General features: G+C 40.2%; 2 protein-coding genes across 3 annotated transcripts; one reads left to right on the forward strand and one right to left on the reverse strand.

The window, feature by feature from the left end:
• Positions 1-3,038: 3,038 nt before the first annotated feature.
• Positions 3,039-5,166, forward strand: b3galt4 (UDP-Gal:betaGlcNAc beta 1,3-galactosyltransferase, polypeptide 4). The gene has a single exon (XM_085146939.1). It carries the CDS (start codon positions 3,039-3,041, stop codon positions 4,152-4,154), a length of 1,116 nt encoding a protein of 371 aa, XP_085003065.1. The 3' UTR covers positions 4,155-5,166.
• Positions 4,701-20,144, reverse strand: wdr46 (WD repeat domain 46). Of its 2 annotated transcripts, none has more exons than XM_085146938.1 (14): positions 20,006-20,144; positions 19,574-19,750; positions 19,062-19,139; positions 18,860-18,972; positions 18,668-18,755; positions 18,138-18,199; positions 17,351-17,455; positions 17,112-17,262; positions 15,412-15,647; positions 13,846-13,999; positions 6,901-7,048; positions 6,463-6,653; positions 6,218-6,331; positions 4,701-6,114 (listed from the first exon to the last, which is right to left on the reverse strand). In XM_085146938.1, the coding sequence occupies exons 1-14, from the start codon at positions 20,057-20,059 to the stop codon at positions 5,995-5,997; spliced, it is 1,791 nt and encodes a 596-aa protein (XP_085003064.1). In that variant the 5' UTR covers positions 20,060-20,144; the 3' UTR covers positions 4,701-5,994. The 2 variants fall into 2 exon arrangements, with proteins under 2 accessions (XP_085003064.1, XP_085003063.1); XM_085146937.1 differs by having other exon boundaries at positions 19,062-19,142; positions 20,006-20,129.

Raw genomic sequence — 20,144 nt, forward strand, 5'->3', positions numbered from 1 at the left:
AGCTCCTACCATGACCTTCCTGCTGTGAGCGCACGCACGCACACACACACAAACAAACACACACACACACACACACACACACAGAGAGACAGAGAGAGGGAGATCATTAATACAAAGGATTGGAGGCGGTTTTGGATTTTCACTTGTTGTTGGATTTAATATGAACAGTCACATAAAATTCATTACAATTTTTTTTGCTTCAATTAAGATGTTTCTTTAAATCTACAACACCTTCCTTCCTTTTCAAAAAGTTTACTGACATAGTAAAGAAGTAGCTAGGGAACTCAGTAAGTATGAGCAACAGTAGCTTAAGGACACTTTCTCCAATAAATAGGATTTCATCATCTGCAGTTCGTCAAAAAGTGCCATATTAAAAACAATTCAGCAGACCCTCAGAGTGCGGATACAAACTGTTTTCAGCTATAGAGGTGGAGGTACGCTTCATGTACTTATCAACATACAGCTCAGAGGCTTGCATTAGAGTGCATTGGTGCTTGGGCCTCTTTTATTTAGCATGGTTATACCATTGTGGATTTAGCTATATAAATATGCTCAAGAGTCTATCATATGTTTGACATGCAACTAAAAATTCGAAAATATATTTTTTAAATCAGTAACTTTGCAAATTTAGAGGAAATGTTTTTGGACAACACGTGTCACATTTTAAACAGGGTTTGAATAATCAGCGCTGACATACAGACATTTATGCGCTGGGTATAACAGACATGCTTACCATGTGAAAGGACTGCGGATGTCTTGGAGCAGAGAAACTGTTGGGACCCTACCTGTAACCCCCTAAACATCAAGTCTTACTGTTGCAGTGTGTGGCTACTAGATAATTATAGGGATTGTTGCATTAAAGGAACATTGGGGGGGTCGATACAGTGTTATTGTGGCTAGTTAAGAATATGTGGTTTTTAGAAGTATCACAAGAAGCATTTATTTCTAAAGGGATACATGTTGTTTGTGGTACTCTGTTTAAAAACTACTAGGCCCTGTGTCTTTCGGAGCGCAAAAGAAAAGTGAAATGCTCCTAAACTAGCTAAGTTAAATCATCTATGTCTAAAAAAGTGCCTTTATATTACTACTTTCATGCATGCCCTGCACCACACACACAAACTTCTCTGCCATTCCTGACTTATACAGTACAGTTCTCCTATCTTGCAGACTGTCATAAGCTTTCTCCAGGTCCACAAAGGCCTTCGCTGTACTGCTCCATTAACACTTTCAAAACAGACATCACATTTTTAGCTTTTATTCCTGCCATAAACCACACTGACACTCAGTGATTGTGATCTCTTTCCTTAACCTAGCTTCAACCACTCTTTCCTATAGCTTCCCATAGCTGGCGGTGTGACTTATCAGCCTTATCACTTTGCAGTTACTAAAAGGTTCATGAATCCCTTATTGCACAGAGGTAAAGCAGACATGGTCTGTATTCCCCTTAGCTCTTTGTAAGTTTTCATTTTACTCTGCATGCCTGTCTTTCGGATACTTCCTGTGTTTTTATCACTTGCTGTGTTTCACTTCTGGTCCCACACCTCTCAGTCTTTGTCATTAACATCCTGTATACCATCCCCTCTGGTCTTTTGGTTTATATTTCCCTTTTGCCTTTTGATTTTTTTTCAGTGTTTGCCCTTGTGAATATTTATGGTCACCCTGCTGCCACCTGAAGTTAAGCATGCTTGCTACCTTAAAACCCCAAAACCCAACACTGCCTTCTTCTAGACATGTAGCCTGAGCAAAACATGCAGGAAGAATCTTCCTTATATGGAAGATTATGGCTCCCAGTAGACATCTGCATTGGCTATGTCAAGCTGTTCATGTTGTGGTGATTTCCCTGGGATTTACCCGGTGATACATGCAGGGTATTGGACAGCCTGTTACTGTTTAAGTTGTTTTAACCATCTTATCTTTCCTTTAGCTTGTTTATAATTCTTGTATCGTTGTGACAGTGAGTTTATTTTTATTCATGTGATTCTCTATTCAATACACTCCAGAGTCAGCACAGTTTAAACTTATCATTTCATAAATGATAACTTTAAGCTTATTATTCATGATAAATGATAATTGTGATAAAGGTGTTTAAGACCTAGGACGTTTCTGGGTGGTTAACTGTAATGAAAAGAACTACACTTTGAATAAAATACCACTTGATTGCTTCGGTTTTTCCCCAAGCGCAGTTTTAGCGTGTGGGATAGGCAATTTGCTTACACACACACTCTCACATAAGGACAGGAAGGAAACGTAACCAAGCATCACCACCAGGTGTCACCCTGCATCCCGTATGACAGGAGCGACTGCAGAAGAGAAAAGCGCAGCGCCGCTCCACAATGATTCAAAGGAAATTTGATTCATATCTGAAAATAGCACATTTTAAGATATTTTTCCACTACTTGGGATTTTCTAATTTGTAAATCGCACGCTGGGGTTTTGCCACTTCATTGAAAAAAGACTGCAGCCAAGACTCTTTGACTGATTCTAAATAATAGGATCAGAAGCTATGATTACAGTCTTTGGATGTCATTTAAGAGCCTGTACGGCCATCTGGCTGTAAAGGAATACGTAGCTTTGTGACCTAAAAACCGCCGACCTTCAAAGCAAAGAAGCAGAAACAGCTATGCCCCAGAAAGTCTGACAAACAAGCATGGGTGGAGTAACGGGTCTTTATCGCGCATAGCTCGACCTTTACCTCATCATAAACGCTTCATAAGAGGTGGGCCAAGAGAACGAGGGTAGCGGAGGGAATCGACCGTTTCATATGCGCAGCTGCAAACCCTACTTTCTCAAAATCCAATCAAGCTGCAGCATCAACACAAAACTAAAAGCTGGTGCATCCTCCCACTGACACAGTCTACTGCTGCTCCTACCGTAACCGAGACCGAAAGAGGAACGAAGGGGGACGCCGGAAGGTTAAAAAAAGCAAAAGAAAAAGAGACGCAATGACAAGGAGATACCTCTAGCTGTGAAGTCGAGGGACAGCCAAGGATTAAGAGGGGGATTGTGGCGGCCACAGTGGTCTTCAGCAGAGGTTGGTCATGATCGGACGCGCATTATGGGTATGTAAGACCCGGGCAGGAAAGAGGGGTAGCAAGCCTGGGATTCTGCCTTTTCTATGCGCGGTGATAGCGTGCTCAGCCCTGTCGGCTCTGCTTTTCGTGGACTTCATTGAATCATGGGTCACCTCCATGGGAATGAACACGGTGGTAGAGCCGCACATCGGTATCATCCCACCGCAAAGCGTCCCTCCTACCAGACCAGAGGAATTTTTGCTCATGCCTAGCCCACTTGTGTGCCAACGTGCCAAGCCTTACCTCATCATGATGGTTACTTCGGCTCCTGCCAATCAGAGGGCTCGCCAAGCCATCAGGGACACTTGGGGAGGGGAGGTGGAGGTGAGAGGTCTGCGGGTCATGACCCTCTTTATGGTCGGCGTGGCGTCTGACCCCGGACTGGCTAAGCTGCTGATAGAAGAGGCTCGGGAGAAGGGAGACCTGGTTCAGGGGCGTTTTTTGGACACGTACTCCAACCTCACACTGAAGACTCTGTCCATGCTGGGCTGGACCCGGAGGTTCTGCCCTCAGGCTCACTTCATGGCCAAAGTGGATGATGATGTCTTGTTCAATCCCAGCGCTCTCCTACACTTTCTGAATAAGAGCCGTAACCCCTATGAACAAGGAGACTTGTACCTTGGCAGGGTGCATCTCCATGTGGCTCCCGACCGGGACCCGGACAGCAAGCACTACCTACCCTCAGGAGCCTACCCTCCTTCTGTCTTTCCAGACTATTGCAGTGGCACAGCCTATGTATTGTCCCGGTCTGCATTGCTCAAAATTTCCCTGGCAGCCTCTGCATCACCTTTATCCACACCTCTTCCGCCCGAGGATGTGTTTGTAGGCTTGTGTGCCCGGGAAGCTGGAGTGCTCCCCTCACACTGCCCTCTCTTCTCCGGTGGACCAAGTATGCCGTACGGACGCTGCTGCTATCAGGCCATGGTGTCCATCCACCACATCCCACCCAGAGACATGCTGCACTATTGGGCTGATGTGCATTCACCACCTCCCTGCTCCTGGTTGAATGTACGTGCTTCTTTGGGGATTTGCAAAGTCCGGGCGATGCTGGGCACAGCTCTGGGATTGGAGCAAGGATTGTGAGGGTTAACGGAAAGCAAACGCGGACTTATTTGGAGGCTGTGCCTCGCTTCAATACTGTGAACAGCACAAGTGCTCTTTAGGCTGTGAAGCTACACGTGCACTACGAAAATGCTACTTTGTTTAATTTGAAAGCTTTATTTTTTTAAACACCTCAATGTACTTATGTATCTTATTTTGCTGAAAAGGGAAGATCAGCTGGTGGTAAAGGGGGCTGTCAGGATCAGCTGTAGTATAGGGGTGTCTGCTGCCTCCCACATTATTACACTGACACGAACTGTAGATGTAGAGCAAAGTTTAGCATGCTGATGCTTTACAGTAAGGACGCACGCAGCAACTTCACATTCAAACAACATTGTTTAGATAACTAAGTAATGATTATAGGCTGCTACTTTCAACACCTGCACAGGCCTATAGTCTAGGCCAAGTATAATAGTTTAAATGCATGTTCACAAAAAATAGGACTGATATAAAATCACAGGCTTATTACACAGCAATAATGAAGTTTTAGAATCACCAATAATGACTAGAGTATTTTTTTTTTTTAAAAAAGGAGGGATTTATGATGTTATTCAGCCACAAGGGCACAATATTCACACACAATACGAAGGGATTACCTCGATTAGATACAGGGATCTTTGGGGGGGTTCATGGAGGCTTCACATTACATTAAATAGCTGAAACAGAATGCATGATAATTATTTTCTTAAACAACTCAAAATAAAACTAATATGATGCACATCGGAATATTTATGCATCTGACAATTATTACTTATAAGATTCCTTTCTTGTGGCAAGATTACACACTGACTGGCAGCTTTGCAATGCTGTGTGAGTTTTATGGTCAACTGTGCCAGGCTTGGATGACATACATTTTCAATGAGGCTGCTATTTGTCAATAAAACCTCGGGCTGTTATTCTCACCCACAGTGTTAAAGGGAAACGCTGATCCACTGTACTCAGGAAAAATATGTATGAAATTAAAGTAACCAATAAACTACTCAGTAATGAAAAATAGGTCTGTGTTTTGTTTTGTTTTGAGCAGGATTGAACATTTCTATAAAACTGTTCCTCCTCTATAAATATACAGCAAAGTAGCAAACAGTTGTGACAGTCTGTCATGCTGCTATGATTTAGTTACTTTGAAATACTTAAATTAGGATAAGCATCGATAGAAAAGACCACGTAAAATGTGAATCCTAGAAAAACAGCTACATGCACACATACAAATTAAAACATGATAAAATATTTAAAATACCAAAACCTTTCAAGTTCCTCAGATGATCAAATTTCTGCTGTTCTAATTTGATAAAAGGAATTTTACTCCACCCAGAGATGTAATCATGGTAAATATATTCCAGCTTGGTTTGGATTCAGTAATAACAGTACCGTGATTTCAAAATAATAGTCTCAATTCAAAGGCTCGGCATTATGTTGTTTATTTTTAGAATTTAGTTATACCTAATTATAACACAGTTGACATATGCCCAGCAAGTTCAGAGGAAAGAACACCATCTGACAAGGTTAAAACTTCTGGGTGAAATCAATGCCAGCTAGCACATCTGCCTATGCAAACAGGATGCACTTCAGATGCACTTCAGGCTGCAGACATCAAATATAGCTTCCTCCGCTGCTCCACTCAAAATTGATTAGTTGCCCGTCACAATGCAAGCCCTTATTCCCAGAGTTTCAGCAGTTGGTGTTTTGCTCCCTGCAGTGGAATTATGTGTGCAAAAAAAAAAAAAAAAAGAAACAACCAAAAAACGCGTTCTTTATGCAAAGTTCAAAGGTCACTCCCATAGAATGCCACTGGGCTTTCAGCTGCACAAAGCATGTTTCTTTTCTATTTCTTGAATCTGTCCAGAGCTGATTTCTGGGTAGATAACGCCGCCTTCTTCCGCTCTCGCTCCTTCCTTTCTTTTTCCATCTTCATTTTGTCCTCCACGCTTTTTCTGATTACATCCTGGGGAGTAAACAAGTCAAGAGAGATCAGCCATGGCCTGCAAATACAGCATAAAAGTCACTGAGATGTAATTAAATTTCATTTCCTAACTTGGACTACTTACCCTCTGCTCCTCATGAGCCACTTGTTTCTTGCGCCTCTCAATGGCTCCTGCAGAACTACGACCTTTTTTCTTATACTTGGGGACAAACTTTTCTTTAGCAAGTGGATCAAATCCCTGAGAAAAAAAAAAGATAAAACATGCTTTAGATGGGTGGCAATAATATTTAGCCTACTATATCTTATATCAAAATATACAGATATACATCTTAAATAATTGTAAATGCACAGTTGCTTTAAGACACTGACCAGAACTTCAACCCTGTCTTGATGCCTTTGCTCCCAGGTGGCCTGGTCAACTTGTGCCAGCTCAGTGGGATCAAGGCTGATAAGATCTGGCTGAATCTTCTCCATCAGTGCTTTAACCTCCCATTCCTGCCTCTGCTTTGCACTTCGGTATGGATTTGCATCCAGACCATCAAAGTTAGGCTCACCAGCACCTATGATAGTAAATGATGTGTCGCATTCAGTTTTAGTCAACAGTAATATGTATGCCAGGATTTACAAAAAAAAAAAGAAAAAGAAAAAAAAGAATTTAACTTCAGTCAATGTAGCAATTGTAACAACCCATTAGGATCAATTATCAAATTGGTGCACCCATATTTTTGTTAAAATTTACACTTTGGCCTTAACCTACATAATGTAGCTAAGGTACATGCCCAGATGTAATGCAAAATTGAGTCTGACCTGGGACGAGCATGCTGGTGAAACCATCTCCGTGCCCAACTCCGAGGACATCCTCAAAGGGACAGAAGTGCAGCCCCCACACTGTTCCCCGAAGTCTATGAGCCATGTATGGTTTAGTCACTGGCATGCTACATACGTCTTTGTACACCTGCAGATAAAGCATTTCCACATACAACATTAATACGTCATATCTACTGTTTATTAAAGTAAAGACACCAAGATATGTTCAACTCCTAAAAGCCATATGCAACTTTTCAATAGCCTCTTATTCATACTGAAAAAGGCTGAAAAGTTAAAGCATGCATGCATGTGGTTTGCGGCTTGCTTGGTGTTTCTGCATTTTGGTAAATGGGTCACCTGACTACAGCAGTTTAAAGAAAAGGGCTGCAATAAGTTTAACTAAAATAGAACCTGAGCCATGTGCTATATTAATCATATCTGCTCAGTGAAGAAGACCTTTCTGACATTGAGCATTTAGAGCAGCCTGAAGCCTGAGTGTTTGGATTACAGGGATATGTGAAAAAATATGATCTTATTAGATCAATGCTTTTAACTGGGTAGCACTTTATAATAACGTCAAACTATTAACCATTAGTAAAGTATTAGTAAGCGATTAGCAAGCGCTTCATCATTTATATATCATTACTGCTCCGTTAATACATATGTTTATCCATCTGTTACTCTTACACCAAGTACAGCTATCACTGCTACTAATATATTACTGCTAGTAATAATCAAAATCATAGTTCAAATGATAAATCTGTATTTAAAAATGGCATACTAAGTAGAGATGGCACGATACCACTTTTTTTATGTCCGATACCGATACCGATATCATAAATTTGGATATCTGCCGATACCGATATGAATCCGATATAGTGTGTTTTTTAATCAGTAAAACTGTTTTTTTAATATCTTGCTGCTTTTTGTATAAGTTCATACTCAATTTAAAAAACAAGAACAACAATAAAGCTATTCTGTTATACCTGTATGTAAAAACAAAAAACAAAAAACACACACTGCACCCAAAATATTTCATAGATCAGCAACACTGATCAATCTAATAAAGTTAAACCTACTCCATCCTCCCTATTCTGGTATTTTAAAGAGTACTTAGCAGAAATATTAAGCAACCTAACTAATAGGGTTGCAAACTCCCAGCAAAAGAAAATAGGGAACCACCCTCTTCCTCATGATGCTTAATCAATGTAATCAACTTTAATTTGATGCAGGGTGAAAAAAATTCACAGAAATAAATTATTTTTCAAGAATAATTAAACAGATTCAACATCTTTCTTCAACATAATTGCAGGCTGCACAGATGGTACCTTCCCAAAGGAAAAAGTACTACTACTAAAAAGTACTAGGGTATATTAGACTTAACAGTTACTATATACAGTAATGGACTTCTATACATTTTACATCAGATTAAAACTTTGGGTGTAAGATTAAGATAATTATTAAATAATTAAAAGCTAGATATTTTAAATGAGAATAAGAAAGAAAAGTATGTCTTTGTGCCCCCTTTTGCCTGTTCATGCCCTATCGGCCCCCCTGGCTAAACTTTGCTAGATCCGCCCCTGCACAGTTACCAGCCGTCAGCTGCATAGAAAAAGATCCTGGTGTAGAAAGTAATATTAAATAAATTCTAACAACAGCTTATCAAGCTTAATAGTGCTGCTGTTGTTCAGCCGCTGGTTTCCTCTTTCTGGTGAGAAGTGGGCCAAAAACGAAGAAGAGAGACAGACTCGCGACAAAAAAGCCAATCAGCTGATCTTTAAGCAGTTTCACGATTGAAGTAGCAGCAGGAGAGAGAGAGAAGAGGCAGTTGCTCTATATATCGGTTGTTAAGCTTAACGCGGGAATGCTTTACAAACATTCAGAGATGAACTTACACACTTGCTTTACTTCTCTCTGAGATAACTTCCTCGGAGATGAAATGTTTGCTAGCAGGCTACAAATACACACAGCCGCTCTATCACGTGACCACACTGCTCCGAAGTGCTACGGCTCGCCATGTCGCCAAGTTTTGTGAGGTGCTTTTTTGATATTTAATGGATCGGATTACATTTTTTATTTCTCTCCGATATCCGATCCAGTAATTTAGGTCAGTATCGGACCGATACCGATACGTAATATCGGATCGGTCCATCTCTAATACTAAGCACTTGCTAACACCATACTAATGCTTAACAGTATAACATTATCATAAAGTGCTTCCAAAAACTGTTGTCAGGTTAAAATTGGAGGTACAGGTCCTCAAGGTCTGGGAGCTCATTTGGTGTGGGTTGTACACAGTTTTGGCTTCCTCAGATGGGGTCTGGTGTTGAATTAGTGCTGTATGACTGGTCCAAACATCTAAGTGCTGCCAACCATGGCAACCATGGTAACCATGGCAACAATCGATAGTATTATTATTATTCTTATTAATTATTCTTATTCTTAGTCTTCTTCTTCTTATTATTATACACCGTTCAGAACAGCTTGCTGACCAGCTGGTCTAGCTCCATTGCACTGCCTGCGGTTGAGTCATATAAATATCCATATTTATATGATGATGATGAAGACAACAACTATTACTGTAGGTGATGTAAGTGTTATTATTATTTTTACAATAGTAATGAACACTGTTAATTGATATATGACCTGCTAGTAAATACATCAGGGGGTGACCTAGGCAACAGGCGCCTGCCCAGGTGCGATAGAGCAAGATGCGAGGTATACCCTGTACAGGTTGACAATCTGTTGCAAGGCCAACTCAGAAAGCAAGACAACCATTAAACTCACATTGACATCTATGGGCAGCTTAGATTCACCAATTACCTAACTCCTGTGGGAAGCCCGAGTGCTCTGAGGAAACCGACGCAGACACAGAGAGAACATGCAAGCTCTACACAGAGAGGCCCCAGCCTGATGGTGGATTTGAATCCAGGACCTTGTTGCTGTGAGTTATCCTGACTGGTGCACTGTTTACTAGTAAAGTGTGGTTTCACTCAGACATCAGAGATATAAATACTTGGATAAACACCCAACAAATCTCTACATGCAGAATTATGCAGATGTATGTACTGCAGATGTTAGTAATAGCAAGATCACTCCTGTCACCAGTTGTATGCATGTAGAATGTTATCACAAGTGGGCTTCATATCTATTGCACCATCGCAGAGGGCCTATTGTGGAGTTGAGGACAACCAGCTACCCTACTCAAGGGAGGTAACGGCTGAGTGAAACACAGACTCATAATTCTCTCTTTTTTTAAGGTTTTAAGGATGGGGCTGAAGGTATTGCCCCTTGTGACATGGGCCAACATGTAAGAGTTGTGGATTTTCCTTTGTTTGTGAGTTTGGTCAAGGTATAAAAGGAATCAGGGTGGTGGCCCATCTTCAGAGACTGCTCAGGTGTTCAACCAGAGTGTTTCTACATATTGCAATGTGGCATTAAACCACTTCAAATCATGCTGGCTGAGGTGTTTGCAGGTTATTTTAAAACTTCCACGACAATTTTGGCATCACGGAACAGGATTCCCCAGGAGAGTTTCACTGAATTACAGGCTCGCAGTGACTGGCCACCCTGAATGAAACCACCTCAGTTTTTTGTTTTTAAAGAAAAAAGAAAAAAGAAGAGGGGAACTGCGAGACTCACTTCAGCAACTTTGTACTGAAGCAAAGGCTGCAGAGGGGATGCTTGGCTGCAATAGGTGCTGAGTCAGCGAAACGGCTTGTGAGGCCACAGGAGGCGTGCCAGCTGGTCTGGGTGAAAACTCCCATTTTTGATTGTGACGAAATGTGGGAAAGAATGCATGGAGTATGTGTGAGAGAAAGAGAAATGTTGACAGAGAAAAGAGTTAAATTAGCTGATGTGTGTAGAATAATGATGAAAGAGATGTGTCAAAAAATGTATAGAAGAATCAGAGAGGGAAGGTGTTAACGCAGAGATAAAAATGATATCAAATAAATGTCTTAGTGTATCAGTTGGCAGGTGACAGCTAACGGCCCAGGCAGCGGTTGAGGTCAAGGGACGTGCTGTTTGGGGTCCTGCTAGTCATCATGAGAAGATTCCAGAACCACAGCAATAACCACAAAAGTTAAGAAAGATCTCTGTGTTAGACGCTGAGTAAGACAACAAGGGTGTACGACGTGCTCTGCCCTTCCATCCTACAGCTGTGTTGGAACGAGAGAGAGAACAACAGCATGCCAAGCTCCAACTCAGTGAAGACATCCAGGGGCCGTACTTAAGGGAGGTAACGGCTGAGCAAAAAGCACAGTCTCCCCCCCTCTCTCTGTGAGGGGAAAGGTTTTAAGGATGGGGCTGAAGGTATAGCTTAAAGCCTTAGACCCAAGACACCCTCCACTCCAAAGAAGAACAACAATGCTAGGCAAACATTGATCAGATAAACCACATAACGCAATGCAAAGATTGTTATTTGAAATACTGAAAAGACAGATGTAAAGTTAAGACAGACTAGAATGTTACCTAGCCCTAAACAGAGATTAAAAACTGGCTCTTTTGGGCAACACTTCCAATCTCATTAGCAGGCAGAATAAATACAGTTAAAATGCCAGCCTTACCAAAATTTCTCTATGTTTTCCAAATGGTTCCTGTTTTTATAACCAAATCAAGTTTCAAAGATTTAGACAGATTAATAGCAACATTTATTTGGAAAAATTCAAATCCCAGAATAGAAAAAAACATATTTGGAAGTACCAAAAGAGGCTGATGGGCTAGGGTTGCCAAATTTTATCTTTTACTACTGGGCGGCTAATATCACCAAATTATTGCACTGGAAATATGTTTATGAGAACAGCGAGGGTGAGGCTTGGGTAAAAATGGAACTGATGTCTAATCCACTTCCCCTCCTAACCTCATCCCTAGCTCTAAATCAAAAACAGAGAATAACAAATCCAGTTGTAAGAACATCTATTAAACTATGGCTTCAATTCAGAAGGCACTTCTGTTTGCAACAGGTTAGTAATTTTTTCCCTGTTGCTTTTAACCCTTTTTTTTGGCCATCCATTTCAGATAAAGCATTCCAAATTTGGCATAATAATGGTTTGAATTTTATTTACAATTTACTTTCAGTGTCCACATCTCTGTGGACAAGTCTGCGCAGTTCCACAAAACAGACAGGCACCCAGACTAATCACTTGATGATCAAACTTAAAATACTGGCACCCAATTGAACTCGCAGACGTGGAAAGTATAATCCCTGCTCACATGCCATCACATTGATACATGCATCAATAATTTATGTTAGGGCTGCTCAATTAATCGAATTTTAATCTAAATTACGATCTGGGCTTTCAACGATCATTAAAAATGACTGAGCCGATTATTAGCACCTCCCTCGTGCTTTACTCTCGCTCTGCTCCGTGTGGCAAATCGAGCGCACCTCTCTGCGTTTCGAACGCGAGTCACAACAATTAAGAGGACCAGAGGGAAGCTCGGAAAGCTAAGCAGAAGTTATTTGGAGAGGAGAGTAACTGCCGTTGGTTGAAAAGAGAGGTAAAAAAAACTTCAGTGGTGTGGAAACATTATGGGTTCGCGGAGTCAGACGTGGATCAAGTAGACATAGTGTGTAAACTTTGCTACGGTGTCGTAGCTGCACCACAGAGCAACACTGCAAAGTAATATCGTCAAATAATCGAGATCTCAATTTCAGTGAAAATAATCGTGATTATCATTTTTGCCATAATCGAGCAGCCCTAATTTATGTTATTTTATTCTTTTTCTATGGTTCTTTTATTTGATCATAAATTGGATTTTGATTTTAATTATGTAACAGCATGATGGAAAATAAAGAAAGTAAAATAAAGGACAATAAAGAAAAGCTAATAGGTAGGACTCTTTACCCCCTGAAAGCCTACTAGGAGTCACCCTTGATGCTCTAATGTTCTGAACAGAGCAGGTTTTGTCATATTTCAGTTCTACTTATAAAACAAAATGACTGAGTGTGCATCAGAACTGCCTCTGCAGTTACCCTGGGAAAACCTATTCTCATAGCCATCAAACACCTCTTTTCTAGCATTTACGTGCGAGTTTATGTACTATTTGAATATCAGCCACTTCCTGTACCCTAACCCAACATTAGATTTGATTTTCTGAAACACCAACTTCAACCTTCAACCAGTGTTTACCCACAGCAAACCACTACTCTAATTGCAATGATAATAATAATAATAACAATAATAATAATAATAATAAATCAATAAAAAGAAATCTCTTAATCTTTACCTTCTAATTTTTGAAAAAATGAGAAATTCCTTTGCCTTATGGGGTCAAAGAGTGTGGAATTTGCATCTTCTCCATTTGTCTGTGTGACTTCTTTCCGGGTACTCTGTTGTTGATACTAAATATATCGTTGGTGAAAATGTAAGCACTGTGTTTCTCTATGTTAGCCGTTCACCCTATAAAAGCACCCCTTGTAAAAGATTACTATTTTGTTTATGCTTGAGGACTCGGCCCGCCTGGAATGTTGATCATCGATGGAAGCAGTGTATAAAATATGTGATATAACCAGTCTGCTAGACTAGCTCATGTTGGACTGTCAGTCAGCTCTAGAAAAGAGCAAAGTGATAATAAACGAAGAGCAGAAGCCAAACTGATTGTAAAAAATAATTAACAGTGCTCTCTGCAGCCACTTTTCACACTATATTTATTTATATTTGATTTTTTTGTGTGCTTCTCCCATTACTGGTGAACTCCATTAGTCCCCCCTCCCCTATTCCAGCCAATGTATCAACCGATCAGCCTTCAACAGACACATGTTATCTACTTCAGTGATGTGCAGTTGAGATTTTGGAGTACTGCATGAGATAGGAGCAGGTTTCACCGGTTTGTGAAAACCCCTGTATCTTTGCTGCTCAAACAGAATTGCATGTGTTGATGGACACATTTGCAGGATGTAATGTTTTTTATTATAAATGTGCAAAGTGTGGATCTGATAACCTGAACAACATCCCCCGTGGCTGCAGATAGCAGTCCCCTCTGGCTCAGTGACAAACAGGCAGCTCCAGCAGGAAGGAAGTATGACTTTAGGGGCTTGAAGGTTCTAATGTCATACACCTTCAGCTTCTTATCCATGCCAGACGTCACCATGTATCTGTCAAAAAAAAGAAAAGAAAACTAAATGAAATATGACTACTTTCTGGTGGACCAAGAGAAAAATGCAATTAACTGCTCACCAAAAAACTGAGTGCAAAATCATTGACTGCTGGAGTAATATACCCTATAATTCAAACATTTTGCATGGGTTTTCCTGTTTTTAAGTCAAGGATTTTTTGATTTAACACAAAATTTAGACATACCAGATGTGCATAAACAACTCCCATGTGATTGCTGAAGCTTTTACATCTCAAAGAGAAGGTTTTTGTTAGCATGTGACTAAATGAGGCTAGAGGAGTTGTCAGGAACATCAACAACATCATCCCACCAAACCCTTGACTTCGGATTCAAAGATCCGAAGTTGGATTCATTTGTTAACTGTACACAAAAACAACAACAACAAAAACTAAGTTCTTATAAGATAAGGTAAAATATATACTCAGTGGCCACCTAATGTGATTAATGTGACTTTGAATGTGGTGTGGTTGTTTCAGAAAATGCTCATCCACTGAGATCTTCCCAGCAGATCTCAGTAGATCCATCTCTAGGATTTACAGAGAATGATTATAAAAAAAAAAGAAAAAGAAAAGCCCCAGTGCGTGGCAGATCTCAGAGGAAATGCCAGAGAAAACAGACAGACTGCTTCAAGTTGACAGAAAGCCAATAAAAACGGTAATAACCACTGGTTACAATGAAAGTAAGCAGAAGAGCATGCCGAACACTGAAGCAGACAGGCTTCGCTGTGCGTCGCTGCTGGCCGCTAAGAACAGGAAACTGAGGCTACAATTTACAAGTGCTCACCAAAATCAGTGTAAGATTGGAAAACCCTGCCTGATCTAAGGAGTCTTGATTTCTTCTGCAATATTCAGACACCAAGTCCAGAATTTGGCAAAAACATCATGACAGCATGGATCCATCCTATCTTCTGCCACTGGCTGCTGGTGGTGAAATAATGTGGGGACATTTTAATGGATCATTTCGGGCCCCTTAGTACCAACTGAGCATTATTTAAATGTCACATCCTACCCAGGAATTGCTGTTAACTATAAAATCCCCTCTTCTGATGGCTACTTTCAACAGGATTCGGCCATGTCACAAAGCGTGAATCATCTCAAACTGGTTTCGTGAACATGACATTTAGTTCGCTGTATTCAAATTAAACTCGACAACCACCAGATCTCTATCTAACGTGGTATCGGAAGATTCACATCGTGTATGTGCAGCAACTGTGTAATGCTATCATGTCAATACGGACAAAAATCTCTGAGGAATGTTTCCAACATCTTGTTGCATCAATATCATGAAATGTTAAGGCTGTTCTGGAGGCAACAATTGTGTGACTATTGTGAAACAACATCGAGGTAACTTTTACAGACATCACAAAACATTTCCTCTTCTCATGTGACTTACGTGCCCGTCTTATCCACAGCGACAGAGCGCACGCCCCCTTGGTGACAGAGCATCTTCACCAAGGCTTCTTTCTGGTTTGGTGACCAGAGGGTGACCGTGCCGTTGGCATGACCTAGGTGGATGATGGCATTATGAGGGTTCTGACACATCACGTCAAGTCGGCCAGTCTTGGTGCAGATAGCTGCCACTTCCTTTCCCACTGACACATCCAAATACTGCAGGAAACTGGTAGCACTCTAAAGAAGACAGAAAAACAAAACCGTTTTACAGATAGTCAGGGCATATAATTTTGCTTGTAAATTTATTGTCAACAATAAATATTAAACAAAACAATTTTGACTCGTGTATATTTATCATGGTAACATCTAAACTGTCACAGTAACACATTCAAAACTGTTATCTTTACTTCTCTGTATTGTACAACACGTTGTCATTATTGCAACAATGTTTCAGCCCTACTCTCTTACTCAGCTCACTCTTATGAGAAAAGGTTTGGGGGCTTTTTGTACTGGCAGATTACTGGTTTCCCTTCGTAGTCTGGCCAGCCTGACTAGGAAATGACATTTGTTTGTATGCAGGAAAACAGTCTGTACGCATTTACCAAAGTTCAATCTGAAACTTTGCTATCGTCTTACCACGATTTAGCTTTTTAAAAGCTTTTATTTTTATCTAGAGTTACACAGACTGCCAGAAGCCAGAAAAATTAAACAGCTGACAAAAGCAGGAAAAGGAACTTTAATAACAGCAAGACTATGACCTGAGAAAATTAAAGCTTAATAAAAAGAAAATACAGTGGTCCCTCGCCATAACGTGGTTCACCTTTCGCGGCCTCTCTGTTTCACAGATTTTTTTGGGTGCAATTTTGCATGCTTTTTTTTTTTTTAAACAGCGCTTTGTGTTCTGCGTCCTGATTGGCTGTAAAACCATTGTGAATCAATCTCGTGCCGTGTCTCCTGTACAGTACAGAATAGCTTGTCAAATTTACATGAATCTTCCATCGCTAGCAGTGTGACTCTAAAGTGCTGCACTGTATGTTTGTAAGTTTTTCTCACCAACAAGCACAACAATGTCAATGAAATGTTTTGCACCGTCAAAGGCACCTGCGGTAGCACCCAGAAGGCAGAGGAAGATGCTAGCCATCGCACAAAAAGTTGGACTTCTAGACATGCTAAAGGAAGGTAGAACCATATTTTTCAGATTATAAAGCACACCGGATTATAAGGTGCATTAAGCGAAACAAAACCGTCAGATAAGTCAAACGTTACTCAACTCATTCTTCTTGCTTCCTCTATTTCCATACCATTGATTCATTAATGTTGAATTCTCTCGCAGCTGCTCTATTCCCATGTTCTGGTCCTGAAAACAGGGTTTGATCTTTGGTTTCATTCTATAATACTGGACTTATTTTTCTACGAAGGTTTGAACTTTGAGAGTTTTTATCAAGAGAGAAAAGCGTGAGAATGTTCATGCCTGTCTGAGAAAAGTGTATAAAGTGTGTAGTGAGGGGTTTTCCAGCCTTAAAACATCAATAATAATTGTAAAAAATAAAGCTGGCTACTTTGCGGATTTCACCTATCGTGGGTTATTTTTAGAACATAACTCCCGCGATAAACGAGGGACCACTGTATTACATAATTTTTGAATTATTGTGGAAATGTAAATGCAAGAAATTGAAAGAAAAAAGATTACTGTGAACTCACCGCTGTGGCGAGCAAAAAGTGATAGGGGAGGAACTGCATCCGAAGGACGTCATTGAATTTTCGGATGCAGTGAAGCTCTATTCCGTTAGAGTCGTAGATATAAAGCCACTTCTTCTGAGCCACTGCATACATCGCCTCGCTATGAAGCCACCTAAACAAAGGCAGAAATTTGTTTTAGTCTGGAGAAGATGATCAAAGTTTTATTTCTGCTTTGTGTTTCATGAAGGCGGATGACTTACTTCACATCATTGACAGACTCCATCACATTTATCTCACACATCAGCTGTTTGGACGCCCAATCTATACAAGCAACATGGCCTCTCCTCCCACCAAGCAGCAGGTGACTGAAGTGAAGAGAACATAAATATTTGCAAAACTTAAACTTATGAAGTCTCTCTATTTATATCTAAATAAATCTATTTATTGTAAAAACAGGAATGATCATTCAGTTCTGCAGGTTCACCTCAGCTGTGGTTTAATTTCTTTCCATGTCTTTGTTTTAATTTCCAACATTGTTGATTTGCACTCTCAGCCTTTAGTAACAGTTTTTTTTTCAAGCACAGAGAATCTCAGAAAAGCTTAAAGAAAGGAAAAGTTTATTTCCTTTGCTTGTACTAACTGGTGAGTGTGCCAATTAGCAAAGAAGCTAGAAATAATGAAGGCCTAATGTCAAAATCTACTTTTGTCAGGAAGACATAGAGTTGGAAATAAATATGTACGTTTCATATCTGCTTAGAAGATTACAAAAGTTATAAAGGATACTTAACATTTCCTCTAGAAATGGTGAGTCATCCTGCCAAGACCATTGACAACTTAGGTGGACTTGACATAAATCAATGTTTACAAAAAAAAAAAACAACCAAAAAAACTCCACCACTACATGATGGAGCAATTTGTTAAATGTTAAACCATCTGCTGATATATTGGCCTTTTAAATCACTAAATATCAGTCTCTCTCTCCACAAGAGAGAAACAAAACACTTCACACAGATAAGCATGTGCTGCATGATATTGCATGATACTGACCGTCCAGTCTTGCTGTAATCCAATCGATACGGTCCAAACTGAGACAGTTTCAGATTAAAATACTGAGGAGGAGAAGATAGCAAGAAATGAACAACACTCACTCTGCAGAATCTCTTCCCGTGATAACTCCATAGCAAATTTATGTCTACGGTTGGAACTGAACCAGCAAACCTTTGATTGCAAAATGAATGTGTTAAATAGTAATAGTAATAATAATGTAGCTTGCCATCACCAGTGTGTGAATTTGTCAGCAAAACCAAACAAAAGTCCATAATTTGTGTTTCTTCAAAATTTCTGTGCAAATTTTTCTGTTTAATAAGTTATTTATACATTCACACAAAACTTCAAAAAAAAAATCCATCTTCTCCCCCGCAAAAATGGTTGGTGATGAACTACATAAGTATGATGGTGACAGGTATCAGTTTCCATTATTTTCTTAACCAACTTCAGTGCACACTTCAGGTACAATTTGTTAAAACAAACAACCTGTCAAACAAACAAACATTTATTTGATAAAAAGGTCTCAGTACCTTTGCTCCAGATGTTATGTCCACAGCCTCCGCAATATCCTCCTGTGAGATCATACACGTGTCCTCATCTTCATCTCCTTCTAAAAACCTGAGATCAGGGACAAACATCACTCATGTGTTTTTAAATCACATGATATCTGTCACAGAGTACGATCTAACAAAAAGAGGTGAGCATCATTTAAAAGACATTACCCTGCCTCCTCCGGGAGGAGAAGGTCAAACCGTGCTGCTTGTTTCTGGGCCATTTCTGAAGCATCTTCTGAGCGAGCTATGATATCTCTCAGCTTGTGCTGCTTACGGTGAGGCTATTACAAAACGAAAGAGAAATCAGATGAAAGACAAGCGCTGAAAAAAAGAGCATACTATTTTAAAGAAGAGCCACTCAGATGCTTACCTTTTTAAGTTTATCTTTCCTCTTGAATTTTTGCAATCTGTCTTCTGGGATAGGAGCAGGGCCTGGGAATGGATCAGACTTCTGAAAGAATATGAACATTAGTTAGAACAATATGTAATATACAGTCCTATATTACCTATACTAAAATGTAAAAGCAGACTGAATCATGGTAAACATTAAATGCTATCTTCTTCTGGTCGTAAGTGGTGCTTCAAACTTAAATATTACTGCTAAAAGATTCAGTACAACGCTCATGAATCATCATGGGAGATTAGGCATGCCTGGCTACCTTTGTCTACATAATAATCTGCTTTTTGGGGGATATTTGGAAGATTTTGCAGTGTAATCGCAGTACAAAGGCAATGCATAGGCTGTTTAGTGCAAATAAGGGTACCCCAAACTGCATCATAAACATATTCTAGTGCAACACAGGACCTCACTAAACAGTTTAAGCAAGAGCAAGAAATGATGGCGTGATTTTTGTCTGTCAACAGTAATTCGTGTACTCTTACCTCTGGCTTGACTTTCTCTCCATCACTTGGACTTTGGTCTTGTTTTCGCTTCTTTGCCTTCTGTGTCTTGTCCTCCTCCTGCTGCAGAGCCTCTTTGCTCTGTTCTCCATCGTTTTTAACTTTGTTTTCATCCTTCCGTTCCTCCTCCTGGAGCTCCTGCCAGTACCGAGCAGGCAGCTGTAAGATAGGAGCGAACAGTGGCAAGTTAGAAGAAGTGACTATAACGTATTTTGTTATTTAAGCCCAGAAACTTTTTACACTGGTCTTCGCCCCCGTGTGGGGCTACTTACATTAGCCGCTTGACGCTAGCAAGAAAAAACTACCTTACGTTTACTGTTTATTAGTTATAAAACTGCGTTCCTCAGCTGCAGTCACCAAAAGCTTCAAACGGCTGCGACGATGTGCTTCTAGAAATTATTTATCTATATTTACCTTCTTTTTACCCACGTGTGTCTCATCCACCGATGCCTCGCCGAGTGACGCCATCTCTGTTGTGTACGTTTTTCTTCTTCTGCGTTAACGGCTTCAATAAACTGTATCTGTACATGATGAACGCCACCGTTCGGTCTGA

This window comes from Neolamprologus multifasciatus, chromosome 20, assembly GCF_963576455.1.
Source record: "Neolamprologus multifasciatus chromosome 20, fNeoMul1.2, whole genome shotgun sequence".
NCBI lineage: Eukaryota > Metazoa > Chordata > Actinopteri > Cichliformes > Cichlidae > Neolamprologus > Neolamprologus multifasciatus.

Bases quoted from the DNA above. Each gene is read 5' to 3' on its own strand.
- wdr46 (XM_085146937.1), bottom strand. From the start codon at position 20,059: ATGGCGTCACTCGGCGAGGCATCGGTGGATGAGACACACGTGGGTAAA. The intron at 17,263-17,350 runs GTAAGTCATCCG...GCCTTTGTTTAG, and splicing joins GAGTCTGTCAATGATGTGAA to GTGGCTTCATAGCGAGGCGA. The intron at 14,000-15,411 runs GTAAGTCACATG...TTTTTTTGACAG, and splicing joins GCTGTGGATAAGACGGGCAC to ATACATGGTGACGTCTGGCA.
- b3galt4 (XM_085146939.1), top strand. From the start codon at position 3,039: ATGATCGGACGCGCATTATGGGTATGTAAGACCCGGGCAGGAAAGAGG.